The sequence below is a fragment of the Amphiprion ocellaris genome, chromosome 1, assembly GCF_022539595.1.
Source record: "Amphiprion ocellaris isolate individual 3 ecotype Okinawa chromosome 1, ASM2253959v1, whole genome shotgun sequence".
In the NCBI taxonomy this organism is placed as follows: domain Eukaryota; kingdom Metazoa; phylum Chordata; class Actinopteri; family Pomacentridae; genus Amphiprion; species Amphiprion ocellaris.
Window position 1 is genome coordinate 7,050,969 of NC_072766.1, and position 22,585 is coordinate 7,073,553.

General features: G+C 40.8%; 2 protein-coding genes across 2 annotated transcripts; one reads left to right on the forward strand and one right to left on the reverse strand.

Annotated features, from left to right (window-relative positions):
• The first annotated feature begins 376 nt into the window (after positions 1-376).
• On the forward strand, positions 377-7,850 carry lamp1a (lysosomal associated membrane protein 1a). The gene is made up of 9 exons (XM_023288361.3): positions 377-774; positions 4,257-4,363; positions 4,474-4,690; positions 5,432-5,593; positions 5,686-5,891; positions 5,988-6,113; positions 6,231-6,297; positions 6,384-6,551; positions 6,779-7,850. Exons 1-9 carry the CDS (start codon positions 720-722, stop codon positions 6,916-6,918), a joined length of 1,248 nt encoding a protein of 415 aa, XP_023144129.1. The 5' UTR covers positions 377-719; the 3' UTR covers positions 6,919-7,850.
• A 5,140-nt stretch (positions 7,851-12,990) lies between these two features.
• grtp1a (growth hormone regulated TBC protein 1a) lies at positions 12,991-21,441 on the reverse strand. Its single transcript, XM_023293628.3, has 8 exons — positions 20,820-21,441; positions 17,717-17,868; positions 17,473-17,631; positions 16,536-16,660; positions 15,706-15,802; positions 15,178-15,350; positions 13,837-14,022; positions 12,991-13,699 (listed from the first exon to the last, which is right to left on the reverse strand). The coding sequence occupies exons 1-8, from the start codon at positions 20,888-20,890 to the stop codon at positions 13,607-13,609; spliced, it is 1,056 nt and encodes a 351-aa protein (XP_023149396.2). The 5' UTR covers positions 20,891-21,441; the 3' UTR covers positions 12,991-13,606.
• Positions 21,442-22,585: the final 1,144 nt, after the last annotated feature.

Here is a 22,585-nt window from a genome sequence, read left to right on the forward strand (position 1 = left end):
AAAGGAACAACCAACTGAAGTCAGCACATAGCAGCACTTATGTTGTTCCTCCCAGTTCATTACAACTCAATTAATCATCCTTGTCTATGGCACTCCTGTGAGAAGTCATTTTCGGTGTAGTATACTTCCTGGAAGCGCACTACTTTTCCTCATGAGTGTCTATTTACACCCCGTTATCACCTAACCTTAATTATTTAGTTGCGTAAGTCTATTGCAAGTCATATTTACTCACAGACATCATTTTTCAAGTAGTTACGCAGGACAAAATTGCGCCAAAGTGCATATTAATACTATGTTTTTGTCATTATTCGTCTAGGAGAGCCGGAAGCCTTAAAGCGCTCAGTTCACAGAAGAAAGAGGAGGGGTGGGCTCACGTGACCGGCTAGCTAAATGCTACCAGTTCACATGACGAGAGATGCTTTATTCAGACACTGTAGCTCCGGCCGACTTCTAACCGCGTACACAGCTCCCTTCTGCCAGCAGGGACGGATACTAAGTTAACGCTGTCATCTCTCTTCGAGCGGCGGAAAAACAACTACAGCAAGAGCGACAACAGCGACGCTTCGGTTTGAGCTAACGGTCCGTGAAGTCAAGTGCACTTTGAAGACCCACCTGCGCCCGCAGCGGCGACACGGGACCACCGCTCCGGGCTTTTATGCTGCTTTCCACACGGTGGGGAAGAAATTACAAAATACCTGCGCTGTGATTTAACTTCAAGGATGAAGCTCTGCCAAGCTTTGGCCGCGCTCAGCATCGTCTGTTTTGCGGGTTTAGGTGAGTGTTTTTTTTCCGTTTAAAACTGCCCGTCGCCGCCGTTACCTTTGTACCGAACGACGTCACTAAACCTGCCGTTGATCGGTAGTGATGCTAGTTGTTACCGGTTAGCCGCTAGCTACTTTAGCTAAAACTGATAAGCAATTAATCGAACAACGGATTGACAGCCGTCTCCCAGGGGCCCCAAAGACCCCAGGTTCATTCCTTTTAAATTTTTGTTTTCAACTTTGAAGTTAACACCACCGAAGAAGAACATCAGCCATGTTGACTTATTATTCATATTGTGGCCCTAATCTCATTTTAACACTTGGTTTATTTTCATTTCAGTTTATTGAGCTTATTTGTAAACTCTACGGCTGCAGCCATGAATTGTTTTCCTCATTACCAGTACATCTGATGGGGTATGTCTTGTCTTTAACTGTGGGGAATAGTGAGAACTATGCTGTAGAAGAACAATTACTGTCTTGGTTTATCTGATCTAGTGTCAAAACCCTAAAATGTTCAGTCTGCCATCTCATAAACCTCCTTAAACTGGTACATATTCACATTGAGCAGTTGGCACTGGTCCTATTTTATGGGAATAGAGGAATCAAAACAGTTTTCAGTTTATTTTTGGCAGCCAGCTAACTGACTAAATCTATTTCATGTGAACCATTTTTCTGTCTGATCAGCTCTCAAAACCCCTCAAAATGTTGACAATCAAAGAAAATTCCTTAAACTAGCCTTATATATAATTTGAGCAGTTGGAAGCAGTGATTGCTTTCAAATTGTGTCAACATTTAGTTAATTATTAAAACTGTTTCTAATCTGTTTATTATCAGCCAACTAACTCATAAATCAATCTACTCATGGTCAGAGTTCCTTTTGGGTGTATAATGTTTAATATAGGTCACAAGCAGCTTGATAACAAGTGTTTGCCTCAGGGCCATTAAGGACATTACTCTAGCAATGATAATTGATTAAAGAAGCTGTAAAGTTAGAATAAAGTTATAAAGTAAGAAAGTTTAATATCGTTCAAATCTCAGCTCGTTGAAGTTGTAACCCTGCACACTTATGGACAGTATATACAAATGACAACATGCCTGCCAACATCATTGTTCCAACTTTAAATCAATTAATTTATTACGTGTAGTTGTATTTTTTAGAGGAAGCAAGGGGTTTGCCTATCTTGAATTACCTGGTAGGATATGGAGGTGATTAAATTTATTTATTGCTTGACTACTAAACATGTGAACATAAAAATTGATTCAAAAAGTCTATCAGTGTTGTTTGACATGGATCTCCCTTTAAAAATCAATGCCAGTGTTACTCGAAAAGTCTGTGGACTTTTATTCTGTTTTTAATTCTCCTCCATTATAATGTAATGCCCCAGGTTTTGTTCATGTTGTGGAGCAGCAGATTGGTTTCATTGTTGTGTCATTTGAGCTGACCGTGACTGCCATGATGGCTTTGTGTTGCACACAGCCCTGCAGGGGCCTGCTGACAGTTAGTTTATGACCAGTTTAATCGCCCTGAACACACACAGGCACCTGGCTGCTGACACAGGGAAACAGGTCAATACAGTTGTAACACAAATAATTACAGCACATTTTAAACAAATTAATGCTCATTCTAAAATATAGAATTATAGTTAAGTCAGTAAAGCAACCAGGCTTCTCCCTTTTGGTTCTTAAACCATAAAAGAGAAGTAACTCAGGATTACCCTGATGTGGATGACTGAGAATCCACACAGATGTGTTTTTTTTAAGTGCCATTCTGCAATATCATGGTGACCTCAGAGCTCCAAGCTGCTGGCGCCAGCGTTTCCTCACAACACAGGAGACAGTGTAGGGTACTTCTCTGTTTGATATTCTCTCCACGCCGACTGTGACATGCTGTTATCTGCAGTCTGATACTTTGTACACACAAGTGCTTTCACCGCATGACCAGATTTCAGTATTGTGAAAACCGTCTGCTGCGTGTTTACAGGGTGAACACAGAGGTGACGTTGGGGTGAAGTTTCAGAAAGGCCAGTAGGGAAGGAGACTGACGGGACAGTGGGGAGTGAAGTGAGAAGAATGTGAAAAAGGGAACACTGCATTCAGTGGGCTGTGTAATACATGATTTAGTGGGAAACTAATTGCACCCACGGGCCCATGCTAAATACATCTGTCTCTCAGCAATGTAAGCAGGCAAATAGCTACTATTCTATTCCAGAAATCCCTTTTGTAGCAGATATTTGATGATGGCAAGTGCTTTTTAAAGAAAAACCTGCCAGTACTGGTTGTTTGTGGACATAATTTTTAAATAATACTTTTGAATTTTATTGTTTCCACACAGGGAAATCTTTTATGACTACCAAAAATAAAACAGTTCAAAGATATAGACAAAACCAAAGAGCCTTGTTTGAGGTAAACAACATCACACATTCTGGGGAAGTGTGAAGAAAGTGGTGAAACTCCTGTATTGCGTTCCAGAGAAAAAGGTTTACTTAGGATATGAGTTGCCGAGTTGATAAGTACGTGAGTCCTGAATAGCTGCTGAATCAAAGCTACTGTCGCACACACACAGACACGCAACACTGAGTGGGCAGTTTGCAGGGGATAAAGGTATTAATAGCCTACAATGCAAGAGTGGAAGTTGCCAGGTTGGCTGAGTGTGGCAAATATGGCTCTTGACTCTATCGCTCAGGACACATTCAGTTACACCTGCTGCAAGTCTGGACTGGAGCAGCAGCTTTTACTAAGCTCTGTAAATGTACAAAAAAAGAGAGAGAGTCAGGTGGGGTTTGTGGTAGCAGACTCTCACTTTTAGCTGTCTGGAGACCTCTGGTGGTGGCATTTTTGAACTGCTTCATTGTGTATATAGGGCATGGCGTCATGTAACTAGGGCTGTGTTGTAACTGTAATTTCTAACCTTTATCTAATCAGGCAGGTCAGAAACAACCGATAAACCAAGATAAGGAATATTTACCCAACATAGGTGTGCATTTTTATATCAGTACAGCTACTTACACACATCATTACCATGTATCTGCCAGAAAACTTACCCATCCTTAGTAATCTGTGTGAAGCAGCATATCAATACTTCCTGTCGATAATTGTGGGATGTTTATACTGTTGTAAATAAAGCCAAACTGTTTAACACTTGAGTATGTTTGCCATGTCTCATATGTGTCTAGAATTTAGGAGAAAGAGCTAAAAACATCATCTTATTTTACCTGTAGCTGTTCTTGTTTTATTTCAGTCATTTGTTTTCACATTTTAACTGCTATAATTATCCTTACTGGTTTTATTACTTTACTGTCTTTTCTGTTTAATGGTTTATTGTCATTCTTATCTAAGTTTCATTGTTGTGTGCACACTAACTTGGTAATATTATAACAGTTGAATAAATGAAAATAAGAGGTTTTTCCACCATGGTTTCTCTTTGTATTTGTTGTAATGTTTTTTCCACTTTATGCAAGTATTATGCCTCCATGTTCATCATGTGGTCATCTGCAGGTTGCATTCAGGCTGTTACACTGGAGGTGAGGGAGGGGAACTCCACCTGCATTAAAACTGAGCTCTCTGCAACCTTCGCCATCACATACAACACCTCCAGCAGCACAGTATGTACATTAACAACGTTAAGCACTAACATAGACATATGTCATTACGGTGTCACATTCTTTCCAGTGGTGCATCTCTTTGTGAACAGTATGTCTCGTATTTTCCTCAGAGAACAGCGCAGATCACTCTGCCAAACTCCACGACAGTCGACACAGGGAGCAGCTCGTGTGGCGCAGATGGCTCCCCGTGGCTGGTGGGGGTGTTCGGATCTGGCCACGCACTCGGCCTGAGCTTTTCCACCAATGGAAATCTATATAATGTCGCTAACCTGACACTGCAGTACAACCTGAGCGACACTTCAGTCTTTCCTGGGGCCAACAGCTCAGGTGAGAACAAATACAACAACAAACTGCACTGACTCCGTTTGTTGCAGGATGTGGTTGAATGCATTCGGGGCTTGTACAGTAACATTCACATCATGTAGAAATATATCAAGTTAGTGGAGAAAAATGTAAAAAAATATCACTATAACATTTAAATCTGATATTGACAGGCCATGGTGTAAAGAGGGTATTGCAAGTATAGTAGAACAGGTTATTGATGTTATATTACAGTACGGACAGATGTGAGAATTAACCTTTGGCATCTTGTTATTATAAAATGGGTCAATATATAATTGCTGGACTTTTTATAACATAGTTGACAGGTGTCATAGTTGACATTTTTGCTGTTTTCAGACCTAAAATAAACATGGCCGCATATAACCAAACACCACATGGCATTTTTACAGAAAGATTTTTCGAAATATTATATATACAGCTGAGTGAAATTGAAAACAGAGAGGGCCTGAATGTGCTCCCAGCCTCAGTTTGGGAGAAGCAAATAGAAACGGGTCAATTTGAGGTGATCTATACATTCTACAACTTGATTTAAGGTGACTGTAGCTGACAAATGCAACCTGCATGATATTCTGGGATGTCTTCAACTAGCAGCTGCGAGGAAATACCTCAGTTAGGGAAAGACAGTAATTATTCCTTCACATTAATGCACAGAGTCTTGTATTCCACAGGTACTACTGTATGTAACAGATTTACAACCAATTTGCTGTTTGCTTGATTCCATCTTAGATGTGGTCACAGTGGTGTCTGCTTCAGTTGGGATCTCAGCAGTGATCAACACCACCTACCGGTGTCTGAGTCCTGTCACTGTCGAAGTTGGGGGAGCATCCGTCACTTTCTCTGATATGAGACTGGAGGCGTACATGCCAGGAAATGACCTAAATCCAGCAGGTATGACATTGACTGTGTTTTTGTTCCTGAGTGAGCAGCTTTTAGAGGAGATTTGACCTGCTTCTTTAAAGTTTCTTAATTACTTTTCACAGAAAGCATATGTGCCTCAGATCAAACCACCACAACAGCTCCACCCACCACTGCCAGTACGACAACAACAGCTCCAGTACCAACAACTCCTCCAGGAACTCCTGAACAGGGCTCCTACTCTTTAAAAAACAGCAACGGCACTGATTGTCTCCTGGCGCAAATGGGACTGCAGCTTAATGTCACGTATTTGTCTAAGTCTCCAAATAAGGTAACACAAAAGAACTCCTCGCAGAAAACACATTTTAAATCAGTCTTCAGTGTAAATTCAACTTTAAACAAATCAACTTTTTGTGTATTTTGCCAGACTGTCCACGAATTACTAAACCTCACTCCTAATCTGACAAGTTCATCTGGGTCATGTGGAGCCAGCAGTGCTACCTTGGTTTTGACACAGGAGCGAATCACTACACTCAGCTTCATCTTCACTCTGGTAAAATTAATTCCCATAGTTTTGGGGGTTTTTTATGTGTGAATTTAGCCACATTGCATGTTTTTTGTTTTTGTTTGTGTGTGCGCATACATATCCATCTCTTCATTCTGTCCACAGAACTCCACATCCAACAAGTACCACCTGAGCGGGATAACCCTGCTCGCCAACTGGTCCGATATGGCTGGTATGTCACCTGTCAGTAAGCAATGTACTTTTTTCTCAGATCTGACTCCCAAACCTGAATAAATTCTGATCTTTTACTCTCCCCAGTTCCCTTCTCAGCCAACAACACCAACCTCAACTACCTGCGGAGTACGTTGGGCCGCTCTTACATGTGCAACGCAGAGCAAACTCTGGCTGTGGTGCCGACCTTCTCGCTCAACACATTCAGATTGCATGTCCAGCCCTTTGGCGTCACAACAGACCAGTTTGCCACAGGTATGGCCAGTTTTGTCTGCTCTTTTATCTTTTATTGCACCCAATAACAATACAGGCTGAATTTCACGCATTGGTTGTTAGCATCAGTAATATTTTTTTACACCGACTCTAGAAATGTGCAGATTTAAAGGAATAGTTTGACATTTTGGGAAATATCCTTGCTGCAAATAAATTCAATTTACTGAACTTCATTTCATCTCCTGTCCTTCTTTTTGTCCTGTGTCCAGCCGAGGAGTGTCAGATGGACCAAGACCAGATGCTGATCCCCATCATAGTTGGGGCAGCTCTTGCCGGTTTGGTGCTCATCGTCCTCATTGCTTACCTAATAGGTAGGAAGAGGAGCCATGCAGGATACCAGACCATCTGAACTGACCCTTCACTTAACTTAAACCTGACAGACGGAGTAGTGGAGATTACCCCAGCATGTGAATGAGCAAAAAGTACAGTTTGGACACGAGCATGAGTGAATGGAAGCGTTTTTTCCTCTGTGGTGGGTGCATGTGTTTGTAAAATCCTATGTGACCACTGGATATTTTATTTTCCCTTTCATGCTCTCTGTGGATGATGATGAGAAGCAGAATACCTGCTACCTTTAGATCTGAGTGAAATATGAGGACTGAGACTTCACACAGTCAAAGATGGAGTTTTGAATTTGCCATTGCAAGTTCACTGTCAAAGGTTTGGCTCTAATCTTGTTTATGTTCTAGGAATTGGATTTGCTTGAAACGCGTTTTTTTTTTTAAATTGGTGTTTTAGCTGTGTAATTATTTATGAAGAATCATTTAAGTAAAGAGGCAGTGGGAGTCAAAGGAACCATAGGAAAATCCCATTTGTTTGACAGCAATATTTTAAGTTTAAGTAGGATTCTTGTGCTTTTTTAAAACTCCATGAGCATTTGATGATCCCAACAATTCTAAGAAAGGGGAAAGCTCTGAATGTGCATCTTTTCCAATCCTTTTCCTGTGCAGTGGAGACGGATTAAAGCCTGTCCCATCAGTGCACTGCAGTTTCATCGAACCAAATAAAAATGTTTTTTAAATTGTGATTATAAATATGTGTTGCTTTGTGCAGGGATGAGGCCATACAGAGTGCCACAGCAAAATTTACATAGGACAGGTTAACAGGACAGGTTAACAGGTGCATGGGTTAATCTTCTATTCTTGCTTTTTCAGCACCCTCTCCCAACAGAAATGTTACATGAATTATAGTTATTTGATCTTTTATTTTTATAGAAAATGGCTTGATCTCGTTTTCTATTATGCATCTTACTTCAAGTTAATAAAAAATCTTTAAAGTCCAGCTTTGTTTTTTGTTCTAGTTTTTCATGAAGCACTGATTGTTGGAGCCAAAATATGATCTCTTTGTTTTATTATTACGAATGTTGGTATGACTGTGGGCTGCACAGTGGCGTAGTGGTTAGCACTTTTGCCTTGCAGCGAGAAGATCCCTGGTTCGCGTCCCGGCTTTCCCGGGATCTTCCTGCATGGAGTTTGCATGTTCTCCCTGTGCATGCGTGGGTTCTCTCCGGGTACTCCGGCTTCCTCCCACAGTCCAAAAATATGCTGAGGTTAATTGATTAAATTGCCCATAGGTGTGAATGTGTGAGTGCTTGTTTGTCTATATGTGGCCCTGCGACAGACTGGCGACCTGTCTAGGGTGTCCCCTGCCTTCGCCCAAGTCAGCTGGGATAGGCTCCAGCCCCCCCCCCCCCCCCCCCCCCCCCGCGACCCTAGTGAGGATTAAGCGGTGTATAGATAATGGATGGATGGATGGTATGACTGTGTGGGTGTGGCTTTAGGAGCCACGGGGTTGCCCTCTGTCGGGAGTGGACTGCATATATAATGGCTAATGACTAATGAACGCAGGTGTGCAGTTTTGGATAAGGAAGCCGAACAGTTTTCGACCGTGCTCAAACGCCGTGTCAAGCAGGTGAATGTTGTCAGGTTGTATAATATTGGTTTATTGGAGACTTAATGTTGACTGAATGATAACTTACCTGCAGTGCCGTCAATAAATGAAACATCCAGTACAAACGAGCAGAGACACTGTTTAAATTAGAAGCCGCACGCGTCAGACTAAAGGACACTAACTGCCACCTCAGTGACTACAAGTAAAGTCACTACAAAAGTCGAAAACTGGCATATTGTTGAGAACACGAACTATTAAATTGAAAGCCAGGAAGAGGATCAACGTTGGACGTTTCAGGCTCTCGAAACTGCTGATCGCTGAGGACATCGCTGGATTTATTGTCCTATTGAACAACTGCTGATCGCTGAGGACATCGCTGGATTTATTGTCCTATTAAACAACTGCTGATCGCTGAGGACAGCGCTGGATCGGAGCAATTCGGAGCCGCGTTGTGTAGCGGGATGTGAGGACGACGCTGCTCGGCCTGCTGTTTACTTCAGACAAGCGGCACATACAGCGTATGGACAACAGGTATGTTGCGCTACCAACACAATACATGGCCATAATTAACTATAAACAATTGTGTGCACGCACAGGGCCGTTTTCCTGAAATAAAACGAAAGAGAAATCCAATGCATTGGTAACGAACTGAACTCCAACTGAAATAATTGTGATATGTTCTATTTGTGAACTGAGGTGTGCGTTATATTGGTGAAGGTATTTGTGATTCAAACTGAGGTGTGTGTTATATTGGTGAAGGTATTTGTGATTCAAACTTGAAACAAAAAAAAAGGCTGGTGTAACTGATCCAGTGAAAGGTGTTGTTTATTATATTTAATTTGAGGGTATTGTGTGACGATGGAGTCTGAAAACGTACAAGGTGAAGCAAATGATCAAGCATTGTTGGTTGAAGACACGGCTGAAACGCAGTCCACGCAAACGACAAATAACGGTGAAAAGGAAACACAAGTCGTTAAAAAAAACACACAATCAAACTAACCCCAAAGGCCTCTAGAGCAGGGGTGGGCAATTAATTTTCATACGGGGCCACATGAGAAACTTTGACGGTTGTTAAGGGCCGGACCAGTACACGTAAAAGCTCTGCTCAATATATATCTCAATAAAAACAATAAATGAAACAATACAATGATATAATGAAAATGTGGAACACAGAGCACAACTATTTAATGAAAGATTTTGTTTTTTCATTCAAACTATGATTGCTGCCTATTGAGTTGTAGATATTTACTATCATAAAGACATACTTAAAATGTGAAACTCATTTTCCAAATGCTTTAATTACTTTTCAGCAGTCACTGTTTTTACAAACGAAGTAAGTAAGCATCACTCAGAATTTATTCCACAACAATATGACCATCAGCTGGCAGAGATTTGAAATTTGCCTTATGTCAATTTTTGTTCATCATGAACGCTATGAGATGTTGTGAGTTTTTCTAAATCTACATTAAGATGACCGTGAAGCATAAAGAAAGACAACAGCTCCCCACTACACTTAGGGCAATGTTCAATATATCTCAATAAAAACAGTAAATTATACAACACAATGATGTACAATGCCCAACTCTTGAATCTCTGCTCTCAGATCCCAAACTCGTTTCAGCACCTTGCCCAGGCTGATCCATCTGACAGCTGTCTGGTAACCAAGGTCATCTTGTTCACTATCATCCCCCTCCAAAAAGACAACAAACTGTAATTCAATGCTCTTGCCCTGATAAAGTTAACTACTTTAGCTACAACATCAGTCACGTGGTTGATTTTTAGCACTGACTTACACAGCACCTCCTGATGTATAATACAATGCAAAAATATCAGTTTCTGTTCTGGGTTTATTTCAGTCACTTTATCTTGCATCCGTTTCAAAAGTCCAACATTTTTCCCTGTCAAATTTGGACAGCCATCAGTTGTAACACCAACCAAGTTTTCCCATTTTAGTCCCAGCTTGTTCATGCATGTATATACCTCAGTGAACAAATCACTCACCGTCGTGGTTCCCTTCATTGGCTGCACAGCTGCTAGCTCCTCCGTCATCTCAAAGGTTTTTGTTAGTCCACGTACAAAGATGAGTAACTGGGCTGTGTCACGGGCATCACAGCTCTCGTCCAGAGCCAAGGACAAAACGTCAAAATTGTCCACTTTGTTGTGCAGCTGAAGTTCCAGATTCTCGGCGATGCTCTCCACCCGCCTCGTTACGGTTCGCCTCCTAAGGGCCACATTAACGAACGCTCCTTTCTTCTCCGGGCATATAAACGCCGCAGAGTCCACCAGACATTCTTTATTAAACTCTCCATCAGAGAATGGCTTACTGTTTTTGGCGATTTTGTAGGATATTAGAAAACTTGTCTTGACTGCTGCATCCCTTGATGTGAGCTTTGGTAAAACAAAGTCATTGCTGCTTTAGCAGTTTAGCTAGCAAACCTTCAGATATCCTCCCCGCTCTGCATCAGTCAAATGTTTGTACTTCTCCGCTTGTTTGGTCTCGTAATGTCGATTCAGATTATAATCCTTGAGCACCGCGATCTGTTCGCCACAAACTAGCCCACAGCTTTACCTCTGACTGCAGTGAAGAAATACCTGGAAGTCCATGCCTTGTTAAAAACTCTGCATTCGGAATCAATCTTTCTTTTTTGCCGTTAGCTGACATCTTCCCGGGCTGAAGCGCACCAACAAACCAATCAGCGCATAAACCTTATGCTAAGTACGGAAAGCACGCGCGAAAAAACGTTAACTTAGCAGACCTTTCAAAATAAAAGCAGTGCAGGCGTATTGCTTGCGTGTATTGTGATGATATATATTTGCATTGACTTTTAATATTTTCCAATGACCTCATACGAGCCAGTCAGGGTTGTCCGGCGGGCCGGATGTGGCCCGTGGGCCGTAGGATGCCCAGGTCTGCTCTAGAGTGCATTGTTCCTGATCTTCCTCCATTTACCAACGTCGGAGTTGATTATTTCGGTCCAATTGAGATCAAAAGATGCCGATCCATTGAAAAACGCTATGGAGTCATTTTTACCTGTATGGCATGTAGAGCAGTCCATTTGGAGGTTGCCTACTCACTGGATACAGACTCCTGTATAAATGCTCTACGCAGGTTTGTTTGTCGACGGGGACCAGTCTCTCATGTACGATCCGATAATGGAACCAACTTTGTCGATGCCGAAAGAGAGGTGAGGGAAGCTCTTGCTGCTTTAAATCACAGCAAAATACAGTCAGCTTTCCTGGAGGAAGGAATGAAGTGGAGCTTCAACCCACCAGCAGCCTCTCATCACGGAGGTGTATGACAGCGAATCATAAGGATGGTTAGACGTATACTTACCTCAGTCTTACACCAACAAACCTTGAATGACGAGGGGTTTCATACAGTACTGTGTGAAGCTGAAGCCATCCTGAATGACCGCCCCATAACAAAACTGTCAGGAGATCCCAACGATCTGGAAGCTCTCACTCCCAATCATATTCTTACCATGAAAGGAAAGCCAATCCTACCACCCGGCTTGTTTGAGAAGTCTGACCTTTACCCTCAAAAGGAGGTGGAGACAAGTTCAGTACATCTCAAACCTTTTCTGGAGACGCAGGTTGAGAGAACACTTACCTTTGCTACAGGAGCGGCAAAGGCGGAGCAAGAAGAGACGGAGTCTTGTCCCAGGAGACATTGTGCTTATTGCAGACTCTACAGCACCACGTGGTTCTTGGCTGCTTGGAAGAGTCCTGGAAACCTATCCAGATAGGAAATGAAAAGAAAAAGGATTGGTGCGTTCTGCAAGACTAAAGACTAAAACTAGCACACTGGACAGGCCAGTAACCAAACTTTACTTCAAGAAGCTGAAACCAAAACAGTTTAATATATACAAGACTGTGTTTATGAAATTATTGGCTCCATTATGAAATTTATGTTGAATTGTTCATGCCTCCTGCATTCTCAATTAGGGGCCAGTGTGTTGGAGCCAAAATATGATCTCTTTGTTTTATTATTACGAATGTTGGTATGACTGTGTGGGTGTGGCTTTAGGAGCCACGGGGTTGCCCACTGTCAGGAGTGGACTGCATAGATAATGGCTAATGATGAATGAATGCAGGTGTGCAGTTTTGGATAAGGAAGCCGAACAGTTTTCGACCGTGCTCAAACGCCGGGTCAAGCAGGTGAATGTTGTCAGGTTGTATAATATTGGTTTACTGGAGACTTAATGTTGACTGAATGATAACTTACCTGCAATGCCGTCAATAAATGAAACATCCAGTACAAACGAGCAGAGACACTGTTTTAATTAGAAGCCGCACGCTTCAGACTAAAGGACACTAACTGCCACCTCAGTGACTACAGGTAAAGTCACTACACTGATGATTAATGTCTGGGTGAAATAAACTCAGAGCTGTTCAACCACATGTGCATTATACAGAGCTGGGATCAACACCAAGCATATTTTCATCCAGCATCACCACATTTGATATTGGTACCTTGACAGTGTGAAGGTCCACAGACCCAAACAGAGAACAAACTAGACATACACCACTGTTAGGAAAAGGTACTTGTATTGCTTCATCATAGTGCACTTGAATCATTTGCAAACAGGTGCAATAATGTCGACACTAATAACTAACTACATCAGAAACTGAATTATCTTAAAAATTAAAGTATCTGTCATGAAATTAGCATATTTCACAGTGAATTACCACAGCTGTTGTGCCAGCATTAAATATTGTCAGTGAACCAACTGTTTACCCAGAGGAACTTTAGCCTTTATAATGTGCAAGACTGAGACTACAATATGAAATACAGCAGACCAGCTGTGCTTACAGGATGCAACACATAATTTATCTGACCTGACTGGGCCATTTCTCCTTAGTGTCTCTGACTTTCTGGACTAAAGTGCATAGTTCCACATTTTAACATAAGAAAATATTCACTTAAGACATCTACATGTTAACTTCAAATGGAATCATCAGTTCATACAGCACATTGCTAAGAATACTCTCATATGATCATATACTTACACCTGGGCTGAATGATTGTCTTAGGATAGGCAAAACAAAGTACAGAGTATGCAGTAGTCACTCAGACTATAAAGGTGCTGGGTGCTCATCCCACTAGAATGTGAATTAAGTTTGAGCAACAGGTAGCTGACTGAAGGTCAGGATTCTTCTGCAATGATTCGAGCTTGACACGTCGCCCGCAGCTTAGTCAAGGTTGCCATGGAGAGGCTTCCTGGTTCAGTGAAGATTTTCTAGGAAAGGCAAGAAACACCAGGATTATAGGATTAAAAAACACAAATTACAAAGGACAACTCTCTTATACTGACTGATCTTTGCTCAAGAGAAATTACTCTCTTAAGCAGCAATGGGTTACCTTCCGTTTTTTTACCTGCATAAAAGTGTGGCACTCCTCAACAAATGGTCCATGGGTGATTTGCTTGAAGGATTGGCAGACATCTGGTAGGGACTTTGCCTGTTGAATCAAAGCCTCATTGTGATGGATCAGTGTCAGAGCGACACGAAACAGGATTTTCGAGCCCTCGTAGAACAGGCAATCCCAAATTCGTAGAACTGTCTGCAGAAAAACAGCAAAGAGGAAATAAATCCCACCAACAAATACATATGTGGTGATGCACAACATGATGTTTAACCTACATCTAAACTAGGGGCAGCAGCAACTCAGCTGCAGTGTACAAAGCTGTTGGGAAAAGTAAACCTTCGGAAATATAGGTAAAATTTTTGTTTGGACTCCTAATTTCCCTATGCTTTCGGTCTAGGTGGGAAATCAGTGAGGAGTAGCAGCTCTTACTGGTTGGCTACAGTGTTTGTGTGCGTAGATTAAACCTCCAGGGAACAACATGAACATCTGCAACTGTTACAACCTAGAAGAGCTCCGTGTGTATTTGGTGAACAAACACAGCAGCGCATAACCTCCCAAGGCCAAAAGAAGGAGATGGCAACAACAAGGACTATTGTGCGGGGTGGATTTGCGTTTAAGTTTTAAAGAAAAGAAAGAACAAAACTTTATTATCCACTAAAGGCAATACGTGAATGAAGCACAGATATTCAGTAAATTGTGTTTCAGTAGTGGACTGAATAGGGTGATTTGAGAGCGATAAAGCCACATTTTTGCAACAAAAAGTTTTGCAAGCACAATTAATCATTTCCACATTGTTGTCAAACTTTGTTTAACTTTTTAATTTAAAACCTATCCTTCAGGATACTAGCAATAATAAATAAATTGGAGTAAAATCTTGACACCAGGGATTAACTCATTTCATAAGCCTTGCCAATATACTGCATTTTTCCAATTATCATTATTGTTATTTTTATTAAAATTAATTCCAGATAAAATAAATTAACTTAAGAATTTTTCACTGATGCAGCTGCTACTCTATCTGGAATCACCACTTTGTAGTTTAGAGCAATGTCCGACAGCACTACCTGATTGGTTACATGTCACGATTAATGACCTATCAACACTAAAGTATAAATGGTGAAAAGCTCTTTTTCAATTGAATATGTGTTAAACAAAGAAAAGTATTGCAACAAAGTCTTCTGTTGGTGTTCTTCTAAATTTTGATGCCAAGATTGTCATTTTCACTGCAAGTGCACATCTGTTCCAAATATCAGCCATCAGTCTCCTTTATAATAATTAATATCTATTTATGCTACAGTATGGACTTCCCACTTGGTTGCACAACAAAACACTCAACACAAATGAACTTACCTCTACTGGCAGGACGTCTATGTAGAGACAGATGAACCATCGGGAGGCCACTAGTGTCCACATGACGTTATGATCCACCATGATCTGCCAGACTTGGGGGATTTTAAGTTTCACCAGCTCCCCTAACACCTCCTGGTCCGTCTTCAACCCGAGCATGGCTGGACTGTAGTAGTCTGGAACCACATACACACACATCCTGATTAATACACTGTTCTTAATTAAATGCAAACAAATATAAACAAATCCATTTCTTTTACTGGAAAACTGAACAAACAGCCTAAATGGAAAGCTGTGAATTGTGAAGTCTAACACAAAACTCCTGAATATCACTCCAGTCAGAACTACTGCTAGCTGGTCTTCATTTATTTACATTGACATTTCTTCGACTGAGCCAGTGCAAGATACTCATGAAAACATACTGTAGGTGTTCAACCACAGAGAGATAAACAACATGCGACCCCAACAGGATTATTCTTATCCTCTACACACGGCTGTCACAAAATCGGAACAATGGCAAGTGACACACACCTGGTAAAATTCTACCAAGTAACGCATCCATCAGCCAGAAGGATTTCTCTTCATCTTTTGTGATGAGGAGTAGATACCCAGCTATGAAGTTCATCCCCTGAAGGCAAAGAGACATACACTCAGGTTACTTTTGAGTCTTGCAATCCTGTCTGAGCAGGTTTTGTCAGGTTTCTAATAAAGCGTTCAGGGCAGGGAGCAGTAAGTGTACACCGAAAACAATTGAAGGAAACCAAAACACATCCAAACCCAAACAGCCTACCTGACTTTGATTAGAGATTAATGGATTCTATTTATACTTCACAAGAGTTGTAACCATCAGTGTAGTCCTGTTTGAATTGCAAACCAAGCTGCATATGCTCTGGTGAATGAAATTAACCTTGCAAATGTTATACTGCGTTGATACAGACATAGACAGGCTTTCTCTGAACACATAAGCAAGCAGGTGGTACGTACTGATAATGCTGTAAAATATATGAGCATTAAAACACTCCTTGTATGGACACTTGGGTAGATTTTACCCAACCAGATTTTTGGCGGGATGTCAAAGTTTGCACTGTCTGCTCCTACAAGTATTTACGAGGACTTTTTGATTCATTTTTGTCCTGTAATCCTCCACAATAACGGACCACACTCTTTGCTGGACATTTCAATCATAGAACACAATCTGAAAAAATAAAACAATGTAAATGCTGTCATTGGTCGAAACTAAACTGCCAACACCGACTCTTAACACAAGGTCCTTTCCTATACAGGAAGAGTCAGCAAAAATGGAACCAATTAAAGGAATTACTGGATTAACTTTTCACAAATTCACTATAGGATGGAGTTACCTGACAGTAGCCCACAGCTGGATTGTGGTGACCGTAAGCCAGCAGCACATTGTACAGAGCTTTCTGCAGACATGGGTTGGATGTCTTACGGAACTGGACATTGTCTGGAAATGTTCTGTTCAAGTCTGAAAGAAAAAGACCACATGGACAATAATCATTCTTTGAGACCACAAGAAAAACATTCTCTGGTCTGAAACACCAGGCACTGTTTATCACCTGGTTAATACCATCCCTGAATTGAAGCATGGTGGTGGTATCATCATGTTATGGAAGTTTTTTTTAGCAGAGGTTCTGAATGGGGAAAAAATGAGACTGGGATGAAACATGACCACTTACAACAAAGAGCTTTGAGTCACTATTGTGCTGAATTTGTCGTTGTGGTGCTGAACAAGTCATTGTTGGACTTATAAGTCTCAACGATGACTGTTGAGACTTGTGAGGTCAAGAGGACGCAAGAAGGATGGAATTAACTTACAGACAGATATACAGATGTACTAAGCTTGAAACAATGAAGAAGAATCAAAAGTTTAGTTGCTGTAACCAGGGACTCAAACATAATCAGTTATTTTACTCACTGAGGGCACTTTCTCCTTGTTTTTTTGGCTCTGTTTTGTTTCACAAGCAAAATACCATGCAGTAACAATGGAGCATACGAAAGGTCACAGAGCCAATTGCAACTTTTTAATCAGATTTGTTTTAAACTTACATTATAATGACGCTTAAATCGATTAACGTTGATATAAACACAATTTGCTAACTGTTTGCACTCCTGATTTCTGGTAATTGGGACTTGCAAGGAGGTTCAAGTCTAGCTTTAAAGAGAAGATATGAGGTGATGCATAATATGTCTTTGCTATGGTTTGGTTTGTTGAGTTAGCAGCTTTAAGGTCATCTGAGTGAGCATATAGGTGAATGAATAATTGTTTAATATCCTGACCTGTGTTGATGATCTCCACGAGTTTGGGGTCGTGTCGGGCTCCCAGTAGGAACTGGTAGTGGCCTGGGTTCTTTTCTAGCTGGTCTTGAGCCCCGCTGGCTGACATCCAAATCAGAGCCCGGTGCTCGTTGGGAATCCCTTTGCGTACGTAACGCTTCACTGAAGGAGACAAGGAATGCTAATTTCTGTTTTAGTGCTGGCATACTCTTTGCAAGGATACTGCTGTGTGTGTTTTTACACTCACATTTTACATTCTTTTGCACCTTGCTTTTGCCCTTCAGTAGCTTGGACCATTTGATGGATCGTCGAGTGAGCACAACTAGATACTCAGACATGAGCTCTTCATATGACTCATAATCAAAGTCCTCTGAGCGCTCAAAGCCATATGGATCCACACTGGGCCAAAAAGCACAAAATTTTCTGTCAGTATATCATCATATCATAGCACTGAATACCTCAAACTAAACAAAATACTTTCAACAAAATTAGCTATCATCAAGTGTTGTGTTTATGTGCTTGTACTTCTATGTCATGTTACTGAATGTAAGGCAAGACAATGGAAGAGGATAGAGCCATTACAGCACAAAAGAAAGACTAAGAGTTGTACTTCATTTACAGTCATGGAAAAATTATTAGACCACCCATGTGTTCTTCAATGTCTTGTTCATTTTAATGCCTGGTATCACTAAAGGTATATTACCTGAAGAATACAATGAACACGTCACAAAATGCAGCTGATTACATAATACTTTAAGTCCTATTTGACATGCTTAAGCTTAATTGTATTCCCAGGGTATAGAAGAGGCCATTTCATATCATAAGCAGCACTGCACATGCAAAGGTCTAGAGTGGTTTCCTGCTGACATTCAAGCCGTAGCACAGCTCAGAAGTTGTCAGCTCTCACATTACGCCTAAAACAAAAGAATTATGTGAAGCCACAATGGCAGCCATCTTGGCACTGCTGGAAATTGGCATGAGTGAGAGACAGGTAGAGAAAAAACTGAAGATCTCCAAGACAGCCGAAATGACCGTGCATTCATCCGTTCCTGTATTAGGAATCGTCGTCAGGCCTTGGCCTGTTCAATCACCAGATCTAAATCCAATTGAAAACCTGTGGAAAATCATCAAACGCAAAATGGAGAACCACAAGCCCAAAAATAAAGCAAATTTGTTTGAACTTGTGCAACAGGAATGGGCTGCTGTGACAGCAGAACAATGTCAGAAGCTGGTGGAGAGCATGCCAAGACGCATGGCTGCAGTCATCAGAAACAATAATTATGCAATCAAGTAGTAACTCCTGTGTGGATCATGTGACTAAGACAGACAACAGGGAATACCTAAAAGCTGTTTTTGGCAGCACAATGCCATAGCTATTGATGTAAGGACTTAAGTGATTTTGATTATTATCAAGACACCCCTGGAAAATAGCTAGATATCAGCTCTTAAAGTAAACTCTTATGAGCTATTTTTGTTGTTATCATTATATTTGTCCAAACAAATGTACCTTTAGTTGTACCAGGCTTTAAAATGAACAACAAATTGAAGAAAACAAGGGTGGTCTAATATTTTTTTCCATGACTGTATGTAATATTTTCTACATAGCAAGTGTATCTACATTTCCTGCATCACTAATCTAGTCCTAGATGACAAAGTTGTGGGTGTAGTGGCTCAATCTAATGCCTTAGGTAACACAATAATCCTCTTGCAGCTTAACCCTGTCACAAGAGCAAAGTCATCCCTGAAGACAAAATGCACTTGGAGCATAGTAATCTACTACATCTGTTTTGAACCCATTCATGCACAAGCGACTTGGAGCATGAAGCCACTTTGCTGTAGTGCATACCACACACACACACACACACACACACACACACACACACACTGCAAATACTGAGTGGAGGGAAAAATTATCATTATGCAAAGGTTATGTTTCTTATCTGGCGTCCTTGTTGCCAAAAGAAAAGGAAGGGCATACATTAGACGCATCAATGTGCAGTTTATCAATGTGGCACCTCATTTTAGGTGATGCTTGTGTTATCACTGTGTGATAGAGCTATACAACAGCTCTCCCTCCCATTAAAAAAAACAGTAGGTATACAATAGTGCTATGGATGGATTTCACACATCTACAAAAAAGGCCAAAATGCTCAGGCCCCATGTAGTCGGATGGCTGATGTAAAGTATTTCAAGTGCAATTAGGTACACCTTGAGAAAAGTAAGGTAGTCAAATACACATCCCTGACATAAATCCTGAATTTATGAAGGTTACAGTGTTTACGTTTAGATTAAACTGTTTTGGAAAGGTGTTGATTCAACTTTGTAACTTTTAAGGATGTAGTCTGTCATATGCTCCATTTCATTTAGTTATACTGAGGGGATTTGTAACATTTTTTTCTGCCCTTGGTGGACAAAAAATAAGAATCATCTTGAAAATTAAAGAAATCACAAATTTCAATCTCCAGATGGCCATAACGCTATATCACCACCTCTCAAAAAAATGCTGAACAAAACATTAAAAATATAATGGTATTCACGGTGTGATCTATGATAAGACTGCATTAGTTTTAGACATAAATATTCCACAAAGTGTTAAATGTGAAATCAACTGACTGTTTTCTGCATGGACCATTTAACCTGCAAGTAGCTTGACAGACATTTCTGACTAATTGAGTTTTTAAAAAGTTATTTTGCACTGCTGGGAAAATATTTCAACTTGTTTCCAATTTAAATGTTCTATAATTGAGCATGTGTGACTTGTAACAAGGCAAAAAAAGGTTGTTGAAATAGTCTCTGATTTGTATTTATTTGCATTGCAAATTAGGTAGTTATATTTGGAAATATCTAGACTTAATTTTGAATTTAAGTTTAGTTTCTTAAGAGCAAAACTACATCAGCGGGCCAGAGCCAAGCTCCTAAAGAAAGTATATTACTCTGTAGAGCCTACAAAATACTGTTAAGAGTATAGTCAGAGGGAAAGAATTTGCATTACCTCTGCAGACTTTACACCCAATTGACTTTAATAGGCGGAAAAACCTATAAAACTCCTACAGCAGTTATCGCGATTATTTGAAATACGACAAGACGAGAGTTTTGTACCAACTGTAACTGTTAACGTTAGCTAGTTGCAAGCTAGCATCCCAAGTAACGCAAGTCATCAGTTAGTTTACTAACGTTACTGCTTCTATTTTTTCACAAAATTAGCACCAAATTAAATAAATGCTTCTTCGTTTTCTTAGCATGTTTGTTACTCAGTTACCAGTGAACTCCCAACATCTATAGTATGTATTTTGAAACGTTTTAGCCGGCTAACTTCTGGCTAAGTTAACCGTTACGTTTACCAGCGTTACCTGTCCACTCTGTCTTTAGCCCTGCCGTCGGCGGAGTGGGTCCGGTTGGTCGCCTTGTTCTTCTTCTCCATATCCTCTTCTGCTCAGTGATATCCTGAAAAAAAATTCTGCTAGAGTCCCACCATGTATCCAGAGAGGCAAAAGTTTACAGCAGATACGACAACCAAAGTTGAAGTAAGTTAGCTGTAACGCTCACTTTCTTCTCCATGTTTGCGTGCGGAGGAACGGGGACGGGACGTTGGTCTTTCCTGGGATTAACGCGCTATTCTCGAAAAGAAAAAACCGTCAAAAGCATCCTTACGCTCCTTCCCCAAACTAAAAATTGGTTTTGGCTCGATTATTTCAGTATTTTGTGGGTCCACCGATGGTCAAACCGTGTGGATAGAGCGGAGTTTGCCTGGAATTTTATCGCCATCCACATGCACCTGCTGCCGGTTCCTCTAAGTGCAACCAACTAGCCGGTAGCTCCGATAACAAAATCCAAACATAACGCCCAGATTCATGCCACTCAGCGTGTCCCGGAGGGTTGGTCAGTCTTCTAGCCCCATGGAAGACGTTTACTCCGGGAAACACTGCTTCAATCAAAGCCCTAATGCTGCCTTCATGTGAATCCCGTAACATCCCACTTCAGTTCCCATGAAATGACTAAATGTGACTAATGGTGCGTTCACGAAACAAAAAACTCAAGTTTGGCCTTGCTTAGCGTGATCTTGCAGTTGAACGTTCTCCAACTTCTGTCTTCTTTTAAAGAAAACACTCATTTTTTATGACGTGTCAAAGCAGGTAAAAGCTGATATTTTTGCTCCACTATTATTAATACAAATTTTTTTATTTTAATCTGCATATATGTATATATATAATGTTAAAAAATCTAGTTTTGCACGTAGCAGACGAGAGTAACTGTGACCGTTAATGTTCGCTAGTTGCAAGCTAGCAGCCCAAGTAGCGCAAATCAACAGTTTGCTGACGTTACTGCTTCCCTTTTTCACAAAATTAGGACCAGAGTAAATAACTTTCTTCGTTTTCTTAGCATATTAGTTACTCAGTTACCATTGAACTCCCAACATCTATAATTTGTATTTTGAAAGGTTTCAGCCGGCTAACTTATGGCTAAGTTAACCATTACGTTAACCGAAAATTTGTATTTCATAACTCTTACTTTTTATTTGTCATGTAACACACAACATTAACACTAACTGTTAACACACATACACATTATCACACTGATAACTCCCTCAACATCAAACCCCCCCTTGTTTCCCATTTTACATCTAAGAGTTTTGGTGTGTCCGATAACACGTAAATGCAGCAGCAATAGTAACAGCCGCGCCCTCTTCAGCAGAGCCACGTAGCACAGGTAAATAGAGGTGGCTTAGAAATTCATTGGAAGTTTGTAGTTACAAGTGGTAACTATAAATAAGCTAATAAGGGATAGGTGTTTGTGAAGGAGTTTGTGTGTCTTTCTGTCAACTGTAAATGTTAATGACTTTGCATCCAATCTACGTCAAATTTCGTTTACTGCTGGGCACTCGAGGAAGTGAAGCACCAAATTTGAAGTTGTTTGCATGAGTAGAGAGCGTTTAAAGTGTCATTTTGAGATCCTCAGTGGCCAAGTTTCCACTCCTCATTAGAACTGGTGGTCCTCGTTCCAGAGTTCCTTCATTCAAATCTACAGCATCATTCTGTCCAAGGATCCACCACCAACAGAGCTGTACAGGTTATTATTAACAGAGCGTGACAGGGTATTCCTGTACAGCTGGTGGCAC

Coding starts and splice junctions, on each gene's coding strand:
- grtp1a (XM_023293628.3), bottom strand. CDS start 20,890: ATGGAGAAGAAGAACAAGGCGACCAACCGGACCCACTCCGCCGACGGC. Junction 17,632..17,716: donor GGTGCAAAAGAATGTAAAAT/GTGAGTGTAAAA, acceptor TGTCTCCTTCAG/TGAAGCGTTACGTACGCAAA. Junction 15,803..16,535: donor CAGCTGTGGGCTACTGTCAG/GTAACTCCATCC, acceptor CTTTGCCTTCAG/GGGATGAACTTCATAGCTGG.
- lamp1a (XM_023288361.3), top strand. CDS start 720: ATGAAGCTCTGCCAAGCTTTGGCCGCGCTCAGCATCGTCTGTTTTGCG. Junction 6,114..6,230: donor TCAGCTTCATCTTCACTCTG/GTAAAATTAATT, acceptor TTCTGTCCACAG/AACTCCACATCCAACAAGTA. Junction 6,552..6,778: donor AACAGACCAGTTTGCCACAG/GTATGGCCAGTT, acceptor TCCTGTGTCCAG/CCGAGGAGTGTCAGATGGAC.